Source organism: Gorilla gorilla, chromosome 5 (assembly GCF_029281585.2).
Source record: "Gorilla gorilla gorilla isolate KB3781 chromosome 5, NHGRI_mGorGor1-v2.1_pri, whole genome shotgun sequence".
NCBI lineage: Eukaryota > Metazoa > Chordata > Mammalia > Primates > Hominidae > Gorilla > Gorilla gorilla.
This window is the reverse complement of record NC_073229.2, coordinates 170,086,000-170,111,245: the sequence shown is the minus strand read 5'-3', so window position 1 is coordinate 170,111,245 and position 25,246 is coordinate 170,086,000. Positions and strand designations below refer to the sequence as shown.

General features: G+C 37.2%; 2 protein-coding genes across 3 annotated transcripts in view; one reads left to right on the top strand and one right to left on the bottom strand.

Moving 5' to 3' along the window:
• Positions 1 to 8,571, bottom strand: part of GRM1 (glutamate metabotropic receptor 1) — a 478,923-nt gene extending 470,352 nt beyond the window's left edge. The window contains exon 1 of the mRNA XM_055391792.2: positions 7,749 to 8,571. The gene's annotated coding sequence lies outside the window, so the exon portion shown is untranslated. The remainder of the gene's footprint in view (positions 1 to 7,748) is intronic.
• Positions 8,264 to 25,246, top strand: part of SHPRH (SNF2 histone linker PHD RING helicase) — a 79,626-nt gene continuing 62,643 nt past the window's right edge. Inside the window, exons 1-6 of one of the 2 annotated variants that reach the window (XM_031012329.3) lie at positions 8,264 to 8,539; positions 17,378 to 18,042; positions 20,252 to 20,381; positions 22,248 to 22,466; positions 24,351 to 24,429; positions 25,058 to 25,208. In XM_031012329.3, the coding sequence (XP_030868189.2) occupies positions 17,410 to 18,042; positions 20,252 to 20,381; positions 22,248 to 22,466; positions 24,351 to 24,429; positions 25,058 to 25,208 (1,212 nt within the window). In that variant the 5' untranslated portion in view covers positions 8,264 to 8,539; positions 17,378 to 17,409. The other variant, XM_019029966.4, reaches the window with a different exon arrangement.

The following is a 25,246-nucleotide window of genomic DNA, read 5'->3' as shown; positions in this document are numbered from 1 at the left end:
AGAGCATCGCGCTGCCCTGCTAGTGGACGGAAGCTTTGGAAAGGTTCTTCATTTCCTGGCAAGCATCATTTTATGTTAAGATTATTATCAGTAAGATTTCTGGCAGAGACACAACAAAAAAAGAGAATTTTAGACCAATATCCCTGTTGAACATCGATGCAAATATCCTCAATAAAATACTGGCAAACTGAATTGGGCAGCACATCAAAAAGCTTATCCACCATGATCACATGGGCTTCATCCCTGGGATGCAAGGCTGGTTCAACATATGCAAATCAATAAATGTAATCGAGCATATAAACAGAACCAACGACAAAAATCACATGATTATCTCAATAGATGCAGAAAAGGCCTTTAACAAAATTCAACAACTCTTCATGCTAAAAACTCTCAATAAATTAGGTATTGATGGGACATATCTCAAAATAATAAGAGCTATCTATGACAAGCCCACAGCCAGTATCATACTGAATGGGCAAAAACTGGAAGCATTCCCTTTGAAAACTGGCACAAGACAGGGATGCCCTCTCTCACCACTCCTATTCAACATAGTGTTGGAAGTTCTGGCCAGGGCAATCAGGCAGGAGAAGGAAATAAAGGGTATTCAATTAGGAAAAGAGGAAGTCAAATTGTCCCTGTTTGCAGACGACGTGATTGTATATCTAGAAAACCCCATCGTCTCAGTCCAAAATCTCCTTAAGCTGATAGGCAACTTCAGCAAAGTCTCAGGATACAAAATCAATGTGCAAAAATCACAAGCATTCTTATACACCAATAACAGACAGAGAGCCAAATCATGAGTGAACTCCAATTCACAATTGCTTCAAAGAGAATAAAATACCTAGGAATCCAACTTACAAGGGACGTGAAGGACCTCTTCAAGGAGAACTACAAACCACTGCTCAAAGAAATAAAAGAGGATACAAACAAATGGAAAAACATTCCATGTTCATAGGTAGGAAGAATCAGTATCGTGAAAATGGCCATACTGCCCAAGGTAATTTATAGATTCAATGCCATCCCCATCAAGCTACCAATGACTTTCTTCACAGAATTGGAAAAAAACTACTTTAAAGTTCATATAGAACCAAAAAAGAGTCCGCATCGCCAACTCAATCCTAAGCCAAAAGAACAAAGGTGGAGGCATCATGCTACCTGACTTCAAACTACACTACAAGGCTACGGCAACCAAAACAGCATGGTACTGGTACCAAAACAGAGATATAGACCAATGGAACAGAACAGAGGCCTCAGAAATAATGCCACATATCTATAACTATCTGATCTTTGACAAACCTGACAAAAACAAGCAATGGGGAAAGGATTCCGTATTTAATAAATGGTGCTGGGAAAACTGGCTAGCCATATGTAGAAAGCTGAAACTGGATCCCTTCCTTACACCTTATACAAAAATTAATTCAAGATGGATTAAAGACTTAAATGTTAGGCCTAAAACCATAAAAACCCTAGAAGAAAACCTAGGCAATACTATTCAGGACATAGGCATGGGCAAGGACTTCATGTCTAAAACACCAAAAGTGATGGCAACAAAAGCCAAAATTGACAAATGGGATCTAATTAAACTAAAGAGCTTCTGCACAGCAAAAGAAACTACCATCAGAGTGAACAGGCAACCTACAGAATGGGAGAAAATTTTTGCAACCTACTCATCTGACAAAGGGCGAATATCCAGAATCTACAATGAACTCAAACAAATTTACAAGAAAAAAAACAAACAACCCCATCAAAAAATGGGCAAAGGATATGAACAGACACTTCTCGAAAGTAGACATTTATGCAGCCAAAAGACACATGAAAAAATGCTCATCATCACTGGCCATCAGAGAAATGCAAATCAAAACCACAATGAGATGCCATCTCACACCAGTTAGAATGGCAATCATTAAAAAGTCAGGAAACAGGTGCTGAAGAGCATGTGGAGAAATAGGAACACTTTTACACTGTTGGTGGGACTGTAAACTAGTTCAACCCTTGTGGAAGTCAGTGTGGCGATTCCTCAGGGATCTAGAACTAGAAATACCATTTGACCCAGCCATCCCATTACTGGATGTATACCCAAAGGATTATAAAATATGCTGCTATAAAGACACATGCACATGTATGTTTATTGCAGCACTATTCACAATAGCAAAGACTTGGAACCAACCTAAATGTCCAACAATGGTAGACTGGATTAAGCAAATGTGGCACATATATACCATGGAATACTATGCAGCCATAAAAAATGATGAGCTCATGTCCTTTGTAGGGACACGGATGAAGCTGGAAACCATCATTCTCAGCAAACTATCGCAAGGACAAAAAAACCAAACACTGCATGTTCTCACTCATAGGTGGGAAGTGAACAATGAGAACACATGGACACAGGAAGGGGAACATCCCACACTGGGGCCTGTTGTCGGGTGGGGGAAGAGGGGAGGGATAGCATTAGGAGATATACCTAATGTTAAATGAAGAGTTAATGGGTGCAGGAGACCAACATGGCACATGTATACATATGTAACAAACCTGCATGTTGTGCACATGTACCCTAAAACTTAAAGTATAATAAATTTATATATATACATCAAAAAAAAAAGATTTCTTGAGGTCTTAGATGCATTCTGGAAGTGCTATCCACTATTTTTGTACTTCAAAATGACACGATAGTGACCCTTGAAATACTCAGAGAATATTTTACTTGTAGATCTCAAAACTGCATAATAAATATTACTCAGAGTCATAAGTATCAACAGAGTTGTCGACAATATTCCTATTCTTTAATGCCTAACACCATACTGACAAGATTAATTGAAAAAATATGCCTTAGGGGAAAAAGTAACAGTTGGGTATGGAGGGTGGGGAGGGTCTGGGATGGCGGGAAGGAGAGCCTATGATACAGATTATACTATCTTCATTGTTAAACACTGAATATAATCTCCTATCTTTCCTTACCAGCAGATTCACCTTCAACCTTCTTGCTTTTACCTAATTTAAATCGTTGCTTTATTCACACCTGAAACAAACACTATCATAGGTTCATGTCCATTACAGCATTTTGTGTACAGACTACAAGTTTTGCTTTAGAAGTTATGAGAGGCAGAAGGAACACAGCTTGAGTTTTTAGTTTTCAGGCTGAGCTTGCAGCAGGGGGAACCGAACAAACTTTGGACTTGTAACCAATCCAACTTGTAAATCATCAAGGAAAAATGAAACAAAATTAACAATTAAATCTATCCAGGTCTAGTCTAGGGAAAAGCTGTAAAGTTCTAAAAATGAGGATTTGGGTTCAATTCGCACACCTCCTGTCCCTGATATATCCTGCTCATGCTCCTGCAAAGCATGTCCAACCCTTGGTACCATTTTATGTTTGGTTGATCTGATACCACTCCTTTCAGCATAGCTGATGACCCCTGCTAGCACCAATTTTCCAAAACCATGTTTCTTCTTCCCACTCTTTTTTTGGTACTACATGCATTCTACCAGTGGTTTTGGATATTGTAATTCATTCCAGAATAGCGGAGACTTTGATCCTAATATTTTCAATTTGTCAGAAGGGAAAGCAGTCCCAAGACAGGTTGGTAGTAGGAATTGGCAACAAGGAGTCATCTTTGGGAATCCCCAGTCATACTGGGTGGGCCACCTACTTTGTTTCCAGAGAGCTGGCAAAGGTAGGTAGAATACAGAATAAATTTCTCTAGTCATTTTGTTAATGATCTATTCAGAAGAACACAGTGTTTGTACTGAATGATCCTTATTGTTGATATACAAGCCCTATGTCATTAAGTAATGACACACCTCTTGCCTTCAGTTTGCCCATGATTACTTAGTAAGTTTGAGGACTAAGTTGTATATTTTTATTTGATAGACAACATGATTTAGTAATAAGAGACAATAGCCTAGACAGAGGAATAAAGAGTTTTAGGTCCTCTTGTTCTCTTACAGCTAAATTGTGGCAAATTACCAAATTTCTGAGTCTCAGATTGCTCTCCTGTAAAATGGAAATTTTAAAAGCCTATTACTAGTCTAGGAATCAAATAAAAAAATAAACATAAAAGGGCTTTGCAAAATATAAAGTTCTTCACTGATAAATCATCATTTATCTTGTTTCTGTCCCTAAAGGGAGTTAAATTTGCCTTAACTCCTCTACTCCCTCTCAACTAGTCCTCCTCCTTGAGAACAACTTAGAATATTCATTTGTAAAATAGATGCCCCAGTTAGGGGTATGGCTAGAATAAAGCCACTGTCCCTAAAAGAAAATGAACCTACAGCTAAAGCTAGTGAGACCATACAAGGAAGAAAGTGGTCTGACTGATCTCATATTATAGTTTCAAGAAGGAGCAGATGAACTCCATGAACACTCAGTTATTCACTGTCAAGATGCACGATGTTCAATCAGTTCATTCTGATTTGCGGAATGTCATTAGATCACTAGCATCTAATAGGTGGATGAACTCAGTGTACTCAGGGGTGAACAGGTGTCTCACAGCTGGGAGCTGCCAGAGAGCCAAGGTGCAATCATGAACCATGTTTTCTGAAATTAGCTCTGATGAAAAATATTATTCCGGAGAGAAATTTTTCAAAGAATATGCAGAGCATTTGGTAAATATAGGATTGAACGCTGGAAAATTTAAAAGAATTTTGTTTCATTATAATCACTGAATGGTAGTATACAGAATTCCATCTCTACAGTTGAAATTGCATCTCCATACAACAGACAACTGGATCTGAAGTTTAATATCTTGCATGGACATTACCATGATTACATATATAAATTACCCCAATCAAGGTGAACAAAGGTGAAATGATGCTGTGCTTATTTTTAAATATTTCTGCCTAGCACTAGTTGGATAGACTCAACCAAACTTCGGGCCTAATTATCTGCTCCAATGCTGAGAAGTGACATAAAACTATCAAAGATAACCTTACTCAGCACATCATATGTTTAAATAGCAAGTTGCAAATTACACTTCCAGAAGCAAGGTTACATCACCTTGTATTTGATAAAATGATTGGTTTGCCAAGGAAGGAGGATCCTACTTGCCCATTGTTCCAGCATTAGCACTACTTTTTCCAGCTTGCCTCATAAATCCTGGAATAAGGTAACTGATTTCCATCTATAGGCATACCTTGGAGATATTACAAGTTTTGTTCCAGGCTACCACAATAAGGCAAATATTGCAATAAAGTAAGTCACAGGATATTTTTTTTGTTTCCCAGTGCATATAAAAGTGACACTGACACTACAACGTAGTGTGTTAAGTGTGCAATAGCATTATGTCTAAAAAAAGTATCTACCTTAACTTAAAAAATATTTTATTGCTAAAAAAAACTTGCTTAAAAAATATTGCTTAAAAAAGTTGGCTGCAGCAATTGACTCTTTATTTCACAAAATATTCCTCCATGATATGAACTGCTCTTTGATAGCATTTTACCCACAGTAGAACTTCTTTCAAAACTCAAGTCAATCCCCTCAAACTCTGGACTGCTTTGTCCACTAAATTTATGAAATATTTTAAAACCTTTGCTGTCATTTCAACAACATTGACAGTATCTTCCCAGGAGTATATTCCATCTCAGGAAACCAGTTTCTTGGCTTATCTATAAGAAGTAACTCTTCATCCGTTAAAGTTTTACTATGAGATTGCAGCAGTTCCATCATATCTTCAGACCCCACTTCTAATTCTAGCTCTCTTGCTGTTTCCACCACATCTGCAGTTACTTCCTCCATTGAAGTCTCAATCCCCTCAAAGCTGAGACTTTGAGTCCCTGAGAGATGGAATCAACTTCTTCTAAACTACTATTAACGATATTTTGACCTCTCCCATCAATCTCAAATGTTGTTAATGACATACAGAATGGTGGATGTTTTCCAGAAGTTTTTAATTTACTTTGTCTAGATCCATCAGAGGAATTCCCATCTATGTCATCCATAGCCTTATTACTTCTTAAATAATAAGATGTCAAAGTTAAAATTACTCTTGATCCATGGGCTGCAGAATGGGTTTTGTGTTAACAGGCATGAAAACAACATTAATCTCCTTGTACATCTCCATCAGAGCTCTTGGGTGACCAGGTGCATTATAAATGAGCAGTAATATTTTGAAAAGAAATGTTTTTTTTTTCTGAGCAGTAGGTCTGAACAGTGGGCTTAAAATATTCTGTACATCTATGCTGTCAAGTAGATGTGCTGTCATCCACACTTCGTTGTTCCATTTATAGAGTACAGACAGAATAGATTTAGCATAACTCTTTAGGGCCCTAGGAGTTTCAGAATGATAAATGAGTATTGGCCTCAAATTCAAGTCATTGGCTGCATTAGCCCCTAACAAGAGAGTCAATCTGTCCTGTGAAGCTTTGAAGCTATGAAAGTCCTAGATGGCCTTTTCTTTCTACAGAAAGCTGTCTTATCTACACGGAAAATCTGTTGTTTTGTGTGGCCACCTGCTTCAATTATTTTAGCTAGATCTTCTGAAAAACTTGCCACAGCTTCTACATCAGCACTTGCTCCTTCACCTTGTACTTTGATGTTATGGAAATGGCTTCTTTTCTTAAATCTCATGAACCAACCTCTGCTTGCTTCACATTTTTCTGCTACAGCTTCATCACCTCTCTCAGCCTTCACAGAACTGAAAAGAGTTAGGGCCTTGCTCTGGATTAGGCTTTGGCTTAAGGGAATGCTGAGGCTGGTTTTATCTTTTATTCAGGCCACTAAAACTTTTTCCACATCAGCATGAGGCTGTTTCATTTTCTTATCATTTGTGTTTTCATTGGAGTAGCACTTTTAATTCCCTCCTAGAACTTTTCCTTTGCATTCACAACTTAGCTAACTTTGGCACAAGAGGCCTAGCTTTTGGCTTATCTCAGCTTTCGACATGGCTTCCTCACTAAATTCCTTCGGTTTTCGATTTAAAGTGAGAAATGTGCCACCCTTCCTTTTACTTGAACACTTAATAGTCCATTGTAGGGTTATTAATTGGCCTAATTTCAATATTGTTGTGTCTCAAAGAATACGGAGGCCTGAAGAGAGGAAGAGAGACAGGCGCCAATAGTGAAGCTTTCAGAACACACACAACATTTATTAAGTTTAGCATCTTCTATTAGCAGAGTTTGTAGTGCTCCCAAAAAACTACAATAGTAACATCAAAGACAACTAATCATAGATCACCATAACAGATGAACAGCAAGTGAACACATGCTGCTTGAAAAATGATGCTGACAGACTTGCTTGAGTCAAGGTTGCCAAAAAGCTTCGATTTATAGAAAAACATATTATCTGCAAAGTACAATAAAGGGAAGCAAAATAAAAGGAGGCGGGGATTTGCTTATGGAAACAGCTTCGTATCTGTGATAAAGGAATATACTAAGTAAAATATGGACTACCCTGGACTGTCTAACACAACTACAACCGATATTCACTTGGGCAAGAACTTAGTTCAAGTGCTTCTGTGGTCACACAACCCAAAAGGCCTCCACAGCAGAAAAGCTGCTATTAGGTACTCACTAACTAAGTACTGAGTCCCCAGTGTTTCCTCAGGGTTATTTCACAGGCTCCTGACCCTGAAGCCTCTCAGAGTTATTCCAACATTAAGTTCACTTCTATGAGGAAGAGGTGAGAGGAAAAAAGACCAATAGTGGAAGGCCAGCTTCAGCGCAACACATGTATTTAATAGTTTCTCTCATCTTTGAATATTTATTCACATTTCCCTTTAAAGTCTGTTTTTGAGGGGGAGAAGCTTTATTCGTACCTACTTAGTGGCTGCTTTATAGCAGTAAAATAGATGCTTTTGCAGAATTCTTTTCTGCTTTTCTTTTGTGAGACGGAGTCTCATTCTATCACCCAGTGGGGAGATGTCGGCTTACTCAATCTCTGCCTCGCAGGTTCAAGCATTCTCCTGCTTCAGCCTCCCGAGCAGCTGGGACTACAGGCGGGTACTACAGGCGCGCACCACAACGCCCGGCTAATTTTTGTATTTTTAGTAGAGACGGGGTTTCGCTATCTCGGCCAGGCTGTTCTCCAACTCCTGACCTCAGGAAATCCGCCCGCCTCGGCCTCCCAAAGTGGTGGGATTACAGGCGTGAGCCACCGCTCCTGGCCCCTGCCTTTTTATTAGAGCTACAAATCACACACGTCCTTCGCTTCAAGGGGAGCCCCGCCCCCTACTTCGGGCATTCAGCCATCCTGTGTTCTCTAATGGCGTGGGGCAGAGCTATCGCGAGACTCCACTGTATCCTCAGCAAGTTTTTAACAGTGTGAACTTGCGCAGAAGAGACTCATGAAGCCAGCGCAGGAGAAAGGGGGCGGGGTGCTCTGACGAGCGCGTTCGCCTTGACCCCACGCTACAGCGCGCGCCCGGCAGCTAGGCGCTGTGGTTTCTGGGTCTGCCGGGGAACCCCTACACGTTCCGGCAAAAAGCGCTCGTGCCCACCTCAAGCCCATGTTCGGTGGGTGGCGAATGCGTGCCCGTGATCTGCTGGGTCTGTAGAGGAGCGCAGGCCTGGTGCAAAGAGACTCAAGAGGCTCGGAGAACCAGCTTGGGTAGGCGCTTGGGTGATGGAAGGTCAGGGGTCAGAGGTCGGAGGGAGGGAGGTGGTCTTTGGCCTCCGGGACCAGGGAGGGAGGACGCTGGTTGTCCTGGAGCCCGGGAAGCTCAAGGGCTGAGAGGGAGCCGCTGCGCGAGTCTTCCCCACCCCTTCCCGATCCCGGACTAGCGAACCCCGGACCACCACGTCCCTCCGGGGATAAAGTGGGGTCGTGGGAAAGGAGGCTGTGCTTCTCCTCATGCACTGGGGCCTGCGGTGTTTTGTCTCGAGCGTCCAACACACTAGGATCCGGGAGTCCGTCGTCACGCTCCTCGGCCTCGCGGTCGCTTGTTTGCTCGGCCTGCTGGGAGCGATCCGGCGCTGACAGCCCCGCTCAGACTCCGGGAGCCGCTTGTGGGTCTTTTGGAAGATAACTGAGTGGGTATCACCGTGCGCCGCAGATCTATCCCCGGAGGCTGGAACTGGGTCGCCGCCTCCCTTCTTTGTGCGCGGCATTGTGTTAGTAAAAGGGGAGGCAGAGGCTTCTCAGTCCGACTCAAAGTTCTCCGTTACCTTTGGAGCCAGATTAATTACATTCGAATTCAGAACCACTCTTTCACATTGTACAGTTTGACTGGTAGTTGCTATGTTTATGAACGAAGATAGGGTGTTATTTGATGATTAATGGTCACTGTATAATGATCAGTTAAATAATGACCAGGAAGCTTGTACCCTTTTTCCAAGTAGTTTGACATTAGCACGAGGTAGAAATCCGAGATGTTTGATGCCTTCCAACTTGTACTTAAGGAACTTAAGGAACTTGGGGCTTTTTCTGAACAAAATAAGATAAAGTTATTACTGTTACTTTAAATTATTCCAGTGGGCATTAGTAGGAATGATGAAACTCTTGAATAGAAACGATCCATGATATCTCTACTGTCACAAAAAAGACTATTTAGTTTATAATTAGTAAACATGCTGGAGACAGAGCAGTCCTGAGCAGTATTATAATGATTATGTCTGTGCTCGATAACCTGCACTTTCTAGAGCTTTGAAGGACCAGTTAACCAGTAAGCTGGCAATTGAGAATAAAATAGTTTACTTTTGAGAGATGCTGTTGTATATCCTCTTTGTCCACCCGAAAGGAGCTGGACTTACAGAATTATTAAAACAAAGCTTTTATTATTAAGAGTTTAGGCCAGTAAGATTTAGGGGAAACAATTTGCTGGTGAAAAAGCTTCTTATGAGGGCATTTTTAAAGTTTATGTAACTAACATATTTTAGCATTCAGTAGAAGAAAATACTCTCACCTTGCTGGAATTATTTCTACAGAAAAGGAAAAGATTATGTTAACCCTGGGTCATTAAGAGCTTCCTAGTACTTAGTAACGAGTGGGCTTCATTTCCATAAGACAACATTTTGGACAGGAATATGGCAAGTATGTAATCCTTTTTGCCCTTAATAGCCTAAACCCCGATCTACCATGGATTTGTTGTAATTCAGGATTTGTATGTATCTTTTAAAGAGGAAATAATATTTTGGAGGGAAAAAATGTGAATTTAAGTTGTGTTATTCATTTGTTGGATTGTCTTAGTAATGTAACATTTTATGTTTACTTTTCTAGCATTCCATCCTTGTTTTCTGTTAAAGATACAGTTCAGGCTGTTTTCCCTGCCTCGTTCTAGTATTTCATTTTTCTCAGAAATACTAGTTTCATATTACCTATAGTCTTCTAGAATGTGGATAAGAGAGACTTCTCCAAAAAGAAATAAGAGTAAAGTACCGTTAGGTCCTCAAAAGGAGGGAATACATCCACGGAATTAGAGATCTTTGTTTCACCCTTTTTGTATGTCTTTACTTCCTAGCACTGACCTGGCATTGGGAGTACAACACTGAATGGGATACTACTCCTGCCCATCTTTCAAAGTGAACACTCTAGCAGTTGGGATCGAGGAGAGAGAGGCCCTTAACTCAGCTTCTCTGGTCATGGAAGCCTTTCCAGGGAAGATTGGGATGGAGACAGGCATAAAAGCAATTCAAGCAAAAGGCTTTTGTATTTAAATACAAGACAGTAAAAGTGTGGTCCATATAGAAAACTTAATTACGTTTTACCCAAACGCTGCTAATTAAGGAGGAGGAAGAAGTAGTTGTGACTGATAAGGTATGAATAAAACCAGAAGAATATGGGATGTGGTTAGATACAGAATTTCACCAGTACTTGACTTATTTGTTGCCAAATTGCATTTTAGTCATAAGTATATTTGACCAAATGCTATTTTCTTTGGTTCAGGAAGTTAACCCTGAATAGAGATTTCCTTAAGTAAAGACTCAGTCAAAACCAGGAGCTTTTTGTTTGGTTGGTTGATTTTTGATCATGAATGTTTACTCAGTTAAGAACTGGACAAAGGGAGAGCATTGCTAGAAATTCTGGTGTTGACTTTTCTGCAGTTTATCATTATCACTGATAAGTACCTTGAGGCACTAATATTGGAAGAATCAGGTTGAAAGAATACATCTGAAGGAATGTGCAAATTATAATGGTGTACATAATTTAAAAGATACTGGATAGGTTTTACCAGAGAACAGAATAAATAGTTGAAGTAATGTTTTCTGGTTTGGTAATATGTCTGTTACAAAATTATTGTGGGAAACATGGCACATATTACTTCTCACATTCCATTGGCTAGGACTGGTCACAGGACCAAACCAAGCTGGGCAGTCATTTCTCAACTACTCTATACTTTGAGTGGAAATAAGTGGATTTTAGTTGGCAGCTGGTTATCCATAACAAGGTTTTTTGAACTTGGCTGCACCCTGGAATTTTTTAGGGATTCTAAAAAATAAAGGGAGTAGTGCCTGGGCCCTTCTCCAAGACATTCTGACTTAGTTGGCTAGACATCAGGATTTTTTTAAGTTCCCCTGGTGATTCTAATGTGCAGTCAAGTTTGAGAAGCACTAATCTGTGGTCCCCCATCCTGCAACATTACAGTTTGGTTATTGTGAAATGTAGTTTAGAGCAGGGGTCCCCACCCCTCAGGCCATGGACCGGTGCCAGTCCCTGGCCTGTTAGAACCGGGCTGCACTGCAGGAGGTGAGTTGCAGGCAAGCGAGCATTACCACCTGAGCTGTGCCTCCTGTCAGATCAACAGTCAGTAGATTATCATAAAAGCATGAACACTATCGTGAACTGCATATGCGCAGGATCTAGGTTGTGCACTTCTTATTAAAATCTAATGCCTGATGATCTAAGGTGGAATAGTTTCATCCCTAAACAACCCCCTCTCCACCTCACCCCTCTCCTCCGGTCCATGGAAAACTTGTCTTCCATGAAACCCATTTATGGTACCAAAAAGGTTGGGAACTGCTGGTTTAGAGTGTTCTCAGGATGATGATAAGTAGCAACTACCATTTATGGAATACAGGCAAGATTTCTAGTACTGCTGTTGTACTTAAATTATTTCTAACCACAATCCTGCTATCATCCCCATTTTAGAGATGAGAAAATTGGCACAGAAGACTGGATAACTATTCCAATGCCACATAGTCAGTAAATGCCAAAGCTGGAATTAGAATGAATATAAGACTTCAAAGCATTGCATTCTCACCTTTAAGCCACATCGCTTTGCTAATGTGAGACTCTGTTAGACAGTTGCTTTTTGGGTTTTCAGAGTTAATGATTCCACAATAACCATGTTATTAATATTATTATGGTTAGTGTGATACATTGAGTAACTGGCCCAATTCCCTTCCAACACTCCCTCTACCCTTCCACCCCCCATATCCATGCTCTTTGCCATGTGCAGTTTCACCTAGTAAAGAGGTGTAGTATATTTCTTCACCACTTGACATTGGGTCCATGGATATGTCTTGCTTTGGTCTGTGGCACCTTAGTGGTTTTTAAGCACTTTGAAAACTACTTGTGTGATTGGATTTGCGGTAAAACACCTCAACCATTGCCATAAAGAACATTCCTGAGTTACTTTGCTGATCCAAGGAGAGGGGATAGGAACTACATTAAGCAGAGCCAAACTGCTTTTCCAGAAACCTAGCCTAGATTAGCCTCCTTCAGCTAATGTGCAGATCTATGAGAATAAATGATTGCTATATCAAGGTATTGAGCTTTGAGGTAGTGTGTTACACAGCATGTTTGTGGCAGTAGTTAACTGATAAGCTACTATAGCATAACTTTTTAAAGTTCCTGCAGAGTGACCCACTTTCAGTATTCCAGCTTATGCTTTGAGGAAAACTGGACAAACATAAACACTTAGGAAATTAAGAGCTTTCTATATTATTCCACTAAGATAAGAGAGGATAAGATGCTTTAAAAGTAGTTAACCATAGCCAAGGATTGATTTTAATCCATCACCTGCACATTCATAAGTGAAGCACTGGCTAAGGGAATAGAATTCTCATGATTGACTTAAACAAGCACTGTCTGATACATAGACTTTTTGCAATTATGTGAATGCTCTATATTTGTGCTGTCCAGTACAGTAGCCACTAGTCACATAGGGCTACTGAGCACTTGAAGTGGGGCTAGTGAGACTGAAGAGCTGAGTTTATAACATTTAATTTTATTTATAGTCATGCATCACTTAATGATGGGGCTGTGTTTTGAGGAATGCATCATAGGCAAGTTTGTTGTGTGAACATCTTAGAGTATACTTACACAAACCTAGGTGGTACCGCCAGCCTACTACACACCTAGGCTCTATGGTACAGCCTGCTGCTCCTAGGCTACAAACCTGTACAGTATATTCGGTACTGGATACTGCAGGCAGTTGTCACACCGTAGTATTTGTATATTTAAACATTTAAATATAGAAAATGTACAATAAAGATATGGTATAAAAGATAAAAAATAGTACACCTTTGTGGGGTACTTAGCATGAATGCAGCTTGTAACACTGAAGGTTGCTCTGCATTAGTCAGGGAGTGAATGTGAAGGCCTGGGACATTACTGTACACTTCTGTAGACTTTGTAAACACTGTACACTTATGCTACACAAAGTTTATTTAAAAATAAAGTAATGTGGCTCGGCGCGGTGGCTCACGCCTGTAGTCCCAGCACTTTGGGAGGCTGAGGCGTGCAGATCTTGAGTTCAGGAGTTCAGAACCATCCTGGCTAACACAGTGAAACCCCGTCTCTACTAAAAATACAAAAAAAAGTTAGCTGGGCATAGTGGCAGGCGCCTGTAGTCCCAGCTACTCAGGAGGCTGAGGCAGGAGAATGGCATGAACCCAGGAGGTGGAGCTTGCAGTGAGCAGAGATCACGCCACTGCACTCCAGCTGGGCAACAGAGTGAGTCTCTATCTCAATAAATAAATAAATAAATAAATAAATAAATAAATAAATAAATAAATGCATTATGATGTTACAATGGCTATGATGTCACTAGTCCATAGGAATTTTTCAGCTCCCTTATGGAACCACTGTAATATTTGGTCCCTCATTGACCAAAATGTCATTATACAATGCATAACTTTATTGAAAGTTAAGTAGTCACATGCAGCCAATAACTACCTTATTGGATTTGCTTTGGCCAATAGTAGCTAGAAACTACTTCCTTGGAGGTGCCAAGGAAACCACTTCCTTTGAATCGTAGGGCCACCTTGTTCCTAAATAAAGGTTCAGTCATCAGGGAAGGAGGATAGACCTTAGGCAGGTAAATAATGTCACTTTAGTTTCTTTTATGGTTATTGGTCTATTCATATTTTCCTTCTTGGGCCAGTTTTGTTCATTTGTATTTTGTTAGCAAAATTTTATCACTTTATAATTTATCATTTTATCTAGATTTTTCAGATTTATTGAATAAAGTTATACTTAATATTAAAATTTCTAAATCTCGTGCATCTTTTTGTTTTTGCTCTTTAAATCAACTTTATGATATAATTTATATATAAGAAAATTCAATTTAAGGTATATAATTTGATGAGTTTTGACAGATGTATACTGTGCAATCATGTGTTGAACATTTATGTCACCCGAAAGCCTGCCTTCCTGCTCCTTTGCTGTCAGTCACCTCTTTATACTTCCTTGCCCCTGGTAACCACTCATCTGCTTTCTGCAATTAGGTTTTTTTTCATTTCTAGAATTTCATGTAAATGGAATCATATAGTATATAGTCTTTCACATCTAGCTTTCTTCAGTTTAGCATAATGCTCTAACAGTTCATTCAGGTTATTTTACAGAAGTCTCTTTTTATCACAGAATAGTATTCCATTGTGTGAATATGCCACAATTTGTCCATTCACCAGTTGATGGACATTTGGTTTTTCTTCCAGTTTGGAGCTTTTAATAGTAAAGCTGTTAACATTCAAGTTTAAATTTTTGTGGATTTATGTTTTGATTTCTCTTGGATAAATACCTAAGAGAGGGATTACTAGGCTGCATAGTAAGTTATATTCAATTTTATTAGAAACTGATACTTTTCCAAAGTGACTGTGCTGTGTTCAAATGTTGGAGAGTTCAGTTCTGTTTGAGCCATACTCTCAGTGTTTTAAATTTTTGACTATTTTAGTATATGAATAGTGGCATCTCATTGTGATTTGTGGGTTGAATTTGTATTGCTTTAATGACTGATGCTGGTGAAAATATTTTCATGTGCTTATTTTACACTTATAGGTCATCTTTGGTGAAATGTCTATTCAAAATTTTTGACTTTTTTAAATGTTTGTCTTACTATTAATTTGTGAGAGTTCTTTATATATTCTGGAAACATATCCTTCATCAGATACTTGATTTGCTAATATTTTCTCCCATCTGTGACTTGCTGTCATATTTTGATGACAGTATCTTTTGAAAAACCAAAATATTTAATTTTGATGAAACTTAGTTTATCATATTCTTACATAGTCTATGGTTTTTGTTTCCTGCTTAAAAATTTTTGTGCCTTTTTTTGGGCTAATCCAATGTCATTTAGGTTTTCTCCTCTGTTTTCTTTGAGAAGTTTTAGTTTTAGCTTTTATAGTTTATTATCTATTTTTAGTTAATTCTTACATTTTATGAGGTAAAGCTTCATTTCGTTGCATATTGGTATCCATTTGCTAAAAGGATACCTCTCCCATTGACTGCCTCTGAACTTCTTTCAAAAAGCAATTGACCATCCATGTGTGGGTCCACTACAGGACGTTTTATTGTGTTCCCTTGATCTATATGTTGGTCTTTACACCACTACTGCACCATTTTTATTTCTTTTGACATATGTCTGGGAATCAGTGTAAGTCATTCAACTTTCTTTTTCTTTTCTAAAATTATATTGACTTTCCTGTATTGTAGGCATTTTAGTATAAATTTTAACATCAGGTTGTCAGTTTCTACAGAACAAACCTGTTGGAATTTTGAACGGGATTGCTTTTCTATAGGTCAGTACTAAGAAATTGACATCTGAACATTTTGAGTCTTCTAGTCCATGAACATAGTACACTGTATAGATCTGTGATTATACTGTTATACTATTTTCTAAATTTTTATGTATGCTTGAAAATTTTCAGAATGAAAGTATAGTAAGTTATCTTTTACAGAAATTTAAAAATCAAGAAAAAAGTTTACTATATTTATACACGTATTTTTTGTTTTTGCTTTTTATTTCCTTGTGTGTGGATCCAGATTTCCATCTGATGTCATATTTCTTCTACCCAAGCGCTTCTTACATTACTTAGATTGTAGGTATACAGGTGATAAGTCCTTTTGGCTTTTGTTGATCTTTTTTTCGCCTTCATTTTTGAAAGATATTTTGCTGAGTTTAGAGCTGTGGGGTGGGAGCAGTGTCTAAACCAGAGAAATAGGGCCAATCTGGAGAGAAGTCCTCACTTTTCAGTAATTTAATTATGGCATACCTTATTGTGATTGTTCTTTATGTTTGCCCTGATTGGGTTTCATTGAGCTTCTTGGTTTTCTGAGTTGATGGTTTTTATAGAATTTGGAAAATTTTCATGCATGATTTTTTCAAAAAGTTTTTTGTATCCTTTCCATTCTTTGCTGCTGAGATTCCAGTTTTATGCATGTTTGACTCCTTAACATTGTCCAGTAGGTTTCTGATGTTCTATTTATTGTTTTTTCAGTCTTTGTTTATCTCTACTTCACTTTTGACAGTTTCTGTTGTTACTGTTGTTTCCATTGTTTAAGCTTATTCTGCTTCTTTTTTTCTTTGCCATTTCTAATCTGCTGGTAATCTCATACAATGTGTTTTTCGTTTTAGATGTTGCATTTCCATCTGCATAAATTCTATAGGAGTCACTTGTATATCTATCATTTTTCTTTGTCATATTCATATTTTCCTCCACCTTTAACATATTGAGAATATTTACAGTAGCTGTTTGAATGTTTGTTTCTGCTAATTATATCATCTGTGTCTTTTCTGGAGCTTTTTGATTTTTTTCTTGTAATGGGTCTTATTTTTCTGTTTTATTTTCATTTTTTTGCATGCCTGATAATTTTAGATTTGATGCCAGACATTTGTGTTAGATTTTGTTTCGCTCTTTTAAGTATTGTTGGGCTTTGTTCTGAGGGGCAGTTAAATTACTTGGGATTGAGAGATTTACCTTCCTATTATATTGCTTATTAAATGTATTTCTACAATTTATTTTATTTTATACAACAAATTGCCTTTACTAAATTATCTATTAAAGACTAGCAAAACCATTATAATTTATTTGATAAATGAGATTATGGTTAATATGTTCATTCCTTAGTCATAATGACCTGGTAAAAAATTACTCATTGCCTTATATCTCACAGAAGATTTCATATTATGTTTATGGGCTATGAATTTATGCTGAATTTCTCATCTGGTAACCCTTAAATACTAAATCATCTCTTGTTATACCTCCTGTTGTTTCATTTGTCCTCTAGAGTTCACAGTTACCAGCCAAGAAAACTTGAAAATGAGCAGCCGACGGAAACGTGCTCCTCCAGTGAGGGTAGATGAGGAAAAGAGGCAGCAGCTTCATTGGAATATGCATGAGGACAGAAGGAATGAACCTATCATCATAAGTGATGATGACGAGCAGCCCTGCCCAGGTTCAGATACCTCTTCTGCTCATTATATCATTCTAAGTGATAGTCTAAAGGAAGAAGTGGCTCACAGAGATAAGAAGAGGTGTTCAAAAGTGGTGAGCTTCTCAAAACCAATTGAAAAAGAAGAGACTGTTGGTATTTTTTCCCCTTTGTCTGTAAAGTTAAATATTGTGATTTCTCCCTATCATTTTGATAATTCCTGGAAGGCATTTCTAGGAGAATTAACTCTTCAGCTTCTTCCTGCGCAGAGTTTAATTGAAAATTTTTCCGAAAGGAGTATTACATTGATGAGTTCAGAGTCAAGCAATCAGTTCCTGATTTATGTTCATTCAAAAGGTGAAGATGTAGAGAAACAAAAAAAAGAACCAATGAGTATTTGTGACAAGGGTATTCTGGTGGAGTCATCCTTCAGTGGTGAAATGTTAGAAGATTTGGGGTGGCTACAAAAGAAGAGAAGAATAAAACTCTATCAGAAACCAGAAGGAAATCGCATTATCAAGGTACTCAGTTTTTTGTGGTGTTTTTTTTGAGGGTCTTCTACATTGGCAGTCCACTTTTAAATTAACTTGTGAGAGAAGTCTGAAAAGCCAGCAATAAGCCTTTCATTGTTAAGTTTCAAAGTACACTTTAAGCTTTTAATAACTATTCAAAGTATGTTACAACTAATCATTTTCAGGCTACACTTTTTCAAGATCTTCCATCTCTACTTTCAGTGACTTGTTTTGGTCCTCATCATCAGTTCCTCTTACTGCCGCGGTCATTTAACCATTTATCTGTTTGCTATTTTGCCTTTTCAAATGCTTCGATTTTTGTCTCTGGAATTGTATGATTGAATGCAAATGAAATTCTACCCATTACTGCCTACAGAATTAAGTATAATCTTTCTAATCTGGCGCACAAGTTCCTCCCTTGACAAGCCCTTGAGCCTTACCCTTTATTACTCTGCTTTTTATTTTGTCCCAGAAACTCCAAATTGATTTATTTTCTCCATATACCACACTGACTTTCTGCATCTTTGCTTTTGCTCTTATAGTTCCTTCTGCTTGAGTTGTTCCCTTCCCCTTCCCTGGTAATTCCTGGTTATTCTTTAATATTTAGTATAGCATTTAATTCACCCAGGGAGATCGTTTCTTAAATCTATTGGTAGTATTATGTGCCCTCTCCTCAGAATCTCTGGTAGATTTTTTTTTTTTTGGCCTTGGCGGCTTGTCACATACTTAACATTTTAGATCATTCCCCTTTGCTAAACTATGAAGCCTTTCATCTTTACAGCCTAGTAAAGTACCTGATACCTAAATTTTCAGTAGATGAATGAATAAATTTGTAATTTATTTCAGTCTCTGTCATTCACTGGCCAAATAACTTTATGTGAATCATTTAAATGCTCTAATTTCAGTTTCTTTATGAAATGTAAATAATACCCATTCTTCTTACAGCATAGAATTGTGTTTAAAATCAGGCCAGATAATGTAAGAAAGTATACTTTGTAAACTGTGAAGCAAGTTAATATGCTTTTATGCTAAACCTGAAAATTTAAAACGTTAATTTCATGTTGTTTAACTGAAAACTGTCTCATATATTTCTTGCATCGATAACCTTAGTTATAGTTTTAGAATTGTCAGAAGGAAAGGAGAACATTTAGAATTATTAGATTCCAATTAATTTTTCCCTGTACAGTGAAACTATGTAATCAAACATTCCCTCTCTTTACTGATTTTGCCAAAATTGTGGCTCAGTGATAACAAGTATGTAACAATTTATGACTCACATATCTGTGTTCTATCTACGTTCCCTACAGACCAAGTGTTAATCTATTCTGTTTTTCCTGATCCTGAATTTTACAAATATTTGAACATTTATTGCTGCTGTAGTAAGACATCACCAAGCGAGCCAAGACAGAATACTAGCAGTAATGAAATACACTCTTTGTCATTCATTTCTGTGTAAGGCTGGTGGATTCCTGTTCTGTAGTGAAAGAACATGAGATTCTCAGTGATTAGGGACTCAGGTACAACATAGTCAACATGAAGTAAAGGGAATTAACATTTATTGAGTGTCTACCATTAGAAACTTTTATAGTTATATTATTTAAGATGGACTTCTCTCCATTTTGTAAATGAGAACACTTGGGTCAAAATCAATAGGTTATTTTTCTCAAATTCATTTAACTTCTAAATATCAGTGCCAGTATTCAAAATCAAGTCTTTCAACTGTAAAACTTCATACTACATTGCTTCACTAGGGTCAAAATATTAACATTAATCAAGGTCTGTTTTTTTACACATTTTAGTGTTTGATTCAGTAATGAGGATGCCCAAACCTAACTGCAGAAGATTCCTAGCATGTATGTCATAATCTTCTGGGGAAATCGGCATTTTTAACAAACTTGACTGATTAATTCATCAGTTTTGGGAATCATTGCTTTGGTAGATAGAACTAGGTGTTCTTATCACATTCTCCCAGGTTCGATTTCAGTTAGGGGAATATTTTTTTCCAGCAACTCGAATTGTACATTGTAGGCACTTAACATTTATAATTTGTTAGTGAAAATAAAACACGTGGGGGAAATTTGGTAGGTATGTATTTATTGTTTGTGTCACACATGCTATGAATACCTTTAAAAGTAGTGATGCTAATTTTTTCTTGCTTATGTCCTCATAAAGAATGGTATATTTCAAATGAAACTACTTTTATTTTGATTATTTGTAGGTTGGAATTTATCTTTTGGAAGCTGGCCTAGCAAAACTAGACTTCTTGAGTGATGCAAATTCAAGAATGAAAAAGTTCAATCAGCTCATGAAGAAAGTAATGGAAAAGTTACACAATTCTATTATTCCAGGTAATATTTACAGTAAACTTAAAAATTGCTATTACTTAGGAGTTGTGAGTTTTTTCCTCTAACCCCTGGACATAACAATCAGAAAAGCAGCTAATAAAGCCATAATAAAAATTAAATGATTATATGGCAAATTATACTTATTTGAAATGCACCCACTAATATAATTTGTTTCTTTGGTTAACTCTGTGCTTACCTTATATTAAATATTAAAGAAATATTTGTGGAGTCAATATGCAAGTCAAAAGGCAGAGACTAAAGGGATCTGAGCTGGTTGGGATTTTTGCATTATTCCTGTGCTTTTATTTTGTCATGGGCCAGAAATTCTTGGCTGGCGTTTATTCCACCTCTCCTTTGCAGTCTGACAAATAATTTCAAAAGCCTGGTTCCCATAAAGACCAGATAACTTTGCTCTGTTTCTTGGCAAGACGTTGCATCTTTGGTCAGGACTGCAGATTCAGAGTTGTCTGCCATTGGTCACCTTGGGAGAGTGTGGATGGCTTGGTGCAGCTCATCAACACTACTGGAAAAACAGCCCAAATTCTCCAAGTTCTGCTCATGGTGGGTCAGCATTATTTCAGGTGCAAATTATAGAACATTGTCATACTGGAGTATTTGAAAATCAGTTTCTAACTTCGATTGTTATTTCTCTAGTACATTCTTTGCAATGCTTTATAATATCAGTAATAGTAAATCATTTTGCAAGTTAGATACTTTAAATGAGGAAATCTCTGGTTTCGGGATTAGAAGGAATGAATTTAAGTACATCTAGAGTTTTTAAACTTATGGCCTTTTAAAAATATTACAATTTGTTCATTTTAAAGCCTGGTATCTAAGGAAAACTTCAAATTTAGCTATTAATCTTAGATTATATAATTATAGTAAAAGTCTAAAACAACTGAGCATAAAGCTGTACATTAATTGTGAAGTTTTGGAAATTTTACATGGCATATTTATTGGAAAAAAATAAGTTGTGAATTTTTTGGTGTGATCTTTTAGTTTTAGAAGTTATGAGGTATGTCCTATAAAAGTATATAGGCCTCTTTCAAAGCAATTCAGAAATAAATGATATACTTTTTCACCTTGAAAGAATTATGTTTTTAATAAAGAACCATTAGCTGAAAGGAGTTTGTAAATATGTTCAAGGTTTTTATTACTTTTTTCATGTTATAGTAAGTATAAATCTTCTTCCACAGAACAATTGTGCCCACCAAGTGAACTTAGTGTTTTTACAAATTTGCATTAATAACATAATCACTTGTCTTCCAGTTGGCTGCTACTGCTACCAAATGCCTATCCTTTTCTAGCGTAAGAAATAAAATGAGAACCCATTTCTTATTGGGCATAGAACAGTTATGTCTCCATATGGATTTTGTATGTTAAAATTACAAAAGTAAAGTAAGTTGTTCCTATATAAACTTCAAACAGTATTCACATTGAGGTCCTCAAATGTTTATAAAACATCCACAATAGATAATACACGTGTCAGCTACGTGTCAGCTTCTCTGAGGGGCTACAAAAATGAAAAACTTTGCCTTTGTTACCCTGGGGAAAGGACCAATGGACATAAATGATTGCAGTACCAGATAGACTACAATGTAATAATACTGTATCCACAGAGGAGAACATAATTCCAGCCAGGGAAAACAAAAGAAAATACCATGGAAAAAGTATCAGTTAAACTTTCTTGAAGAATGGATGAGTAGATTTTTGATTAATGAAGAATTAAAGATAGGGCCTTTCAGTGACAAAACACACTGAGCAAGGCCCCAGAGTTGGGCAAGTTCATTGTATGCTCTTAGAATAAGAATTGCTTATAGTTAGAAAAAACCTATCAGTTTTTGAGTGCATTTGCTGTGTGATGTACAGATGTGTTGGAAGAGGATGAAGATGATCCGGAGAGTGAGCCAGAGGGACAAGACATTGACGAGCTGTATCACTTTGTGAAACAAACACATCAGCAAGAAACGCGGTCCATCCAAGTGGATGTCCAGCATCCTGCATTGATCCCTGTGTTGAGACCCTACCAAAGAGAGGCTGTCAATTGGATGCTACAACAAGAGTGTTTCAGAAGCAGTCCTGCTACTGGTAAGAATAAGATGTTTAAAGAAAGTCCATTAGAGAGATTACATCAGAGACAATTAGGGCAGGGTGAAATTGATCATTAAAATAAACATCCTGAAAATATAAGATAGAATGGGTGCCATAAACAAAATTATTTTCTAAGAAATTCTTTAAAATTGAAATCTAGAAAAATGAATTTGTGAGTTTCTTCATTCATAAAAGTTTGTACTGGTTTTCAGTTGGAATTTTTAAAAACCAAGAAATTTTTTTTACATTCCTTTCAAACAAAGAATTGCTCTTTAGAATCTGGTCCAGTGGGAATCTTGCTGACCATCTGCAAGAAACTCACAATGTAATGGTGAATGTTGGTGACAGAAAGCAAATTTACAAAAGTAGGAGACTTATGTGTGATGAATTTTCCTAGATTTTGCATTTTTTTCTTTACAATAATAAAATGTCATCTGTTGAGTATTTTTATGAAAGTAGTAGTTTCACGGAAGGCATTTATGCCACTTCTTTATTGCTGTCTTTTTTCAATAACTTTGTGGGGGTAAAAGTGGTTTTTGGTTACATGGATGAATTGCATAGTGGTGAAGTCTGGGCTTTTAGTATACCCATCACCTGAATAGTGTATATTGTACCCACTATGTAATTTTTCATCCCTCACTTCCCTTCTGAGTCTCCAGTATCCGTTACACTATTCTGTATGCCCCCATGTACTTATAGCTTAGCTCACACTTGTAAGTAAGAACATGTGGTATTTGTTTTTCTGTTCCAGAGTTACTTCACTTGGGATAATGGCCTCCATTTTCATCCAAGTTGCTGCAAAAGACATTATTTCATTCTTTTTTGTGGCCGTAAAGTATTCCATGGTTTCTATGGTGTGTATACACACCTGCCCCCCTCCACACACATTTTCTTTATCCACTCATTGGTTGATGGGCACTTAAGTTGATTCCATATCTTTGCAATTGTGAATTTGTACTGCAATAAACATGTAAGCATGGGTGACTTTTTGATATAATGACTTGTTTCACTTTGGGTAGATACCCAGTAGTGTTCTGGAGTGAATGATAGATCTACTTTTAGTTCTTTGAGAAATCTCCATACTGTTTTCCATAGAGATTGTACTAATTTGCATTCCCATCAGCCGTGTAAAAGCATTCCCTTTTTACTGGCTTCGTGCCAACATCTATAGTTTTTTGAATTTTTAATGGCCATTTTATTCTAGAATATAAAAATATAAAATATCTATTAATCTCTAAAGAAGCCAATTAAAAATTACTTGCTGTTTCATTGGTGGGTAGAGACATGCTACTTATTTGGCAGTTGGTTTAAATAAGTTAAAATATTAAGGAGAAGGCTAGTGGAAGATTCTGGTGGAAACAAACTCAGCACTTCTGAGTTATGGTTTTAGATATTTTTTTCCCAGTTAAGTAAGCCTTTCTTCCCACTCTCAGACCCGTAGAAGAGGTCAGGTCTGATTCGGGTAAATGTATTTAGCCACCTAGCATATGTCTGTTGAGTTATTCAAAGACTTCATATAATTTATTGCAAGATTTATTAAAAATAGACTCATTCATCAGGTAGGAGCTGGTTATATGTATTAGTTTTCCTGTTAATTCTCTGTAATCTGCCACACTTTGCTTATCTGTCCTATTATTTGCTGATGTGGATTTGTGCCCAAAACAAAGGGAGCTAAAGAGTAATATCAGAAGAAAGGAAATAGAGGGACTTTTAGCTTTTTACTCATGTGTTAAGTATGTGGCTTTTCCAGAATGAGATTTCAGAAGAATATGGGTATCACTATGCCAGAGTATCCTCACTGTTAACCTATTCTTTTTTTAATGTGATTATCTGACTGAAGGGAAAACAAAAATTTGTTATTATGATTATATTTTTCTTTAGAAAGTGCCCTGCACTTCTTATGGCGAGAGATTTTTACATCTGAGGGTCTGAAACTCTACTATAATCCATATACAGGCTGGTAAGGCAAAATTTTACTTATATGCTTGATTTAAAAAATAAATATAATGAAAAACTGTCTGAGATTGTGAGCATATCTGTAACTTTGACTCTACCTCATGAAGGAATCAAAGGTGAAGTCTTATTAGACATATCTATGGATAGGATAGATTTAGAATTAATAGCACTTGTCATTTTTCAGTAAATGAATTTGGAATAATAGACATAAGGTGCTTAGTTATCAAGATTTAAAGAGATTATTATTCAAAGTAAAAATGTTATCTTGTTTATTATGGGGCCAGTTTTATTTTTTCTTAGTAATCATTAAACATCATGAATGAATCAGTAGTTATTGCCCTTTGTATTTTTTTTTATTCATAGATTCATAAAGGTCATAGAAAGAAGGCAGACGTGTTCTCTTTTAACTACCACTCATTTCTGCAGAGTTACTTGTCAGCTCAGGCAGTTTTTTTGGTTATCACAGTTCTAATGTTTGTAATCTAAGGTTTGAATTGTTTTGCCCTAAAATATAGTTTCAATAAACTTAGACTTTATGCATTGCTTCCAGTTCTCTTTAGGAAAAGTAATTAGGAACATTGTAATTTGTATTCACATTCCTATGATGTGATTTATCTTGTTTTTTTCCTTAGCATCATTCGTGAGTACCCAAATTCTGGGCTGCAGTTGCTTGGTGGAATTTTAGCAGATGAGATGGGTCTTGGAAAGACAGTGGAGGTTTTGGCTCTGATCCTGACACATACTCGACAAGATGTCAAGCAAGATGCTCTCACTCTTCCCGAGGTAGGAGGGGTATAGTAGGGCTTGCAAAAGCAGGGGAC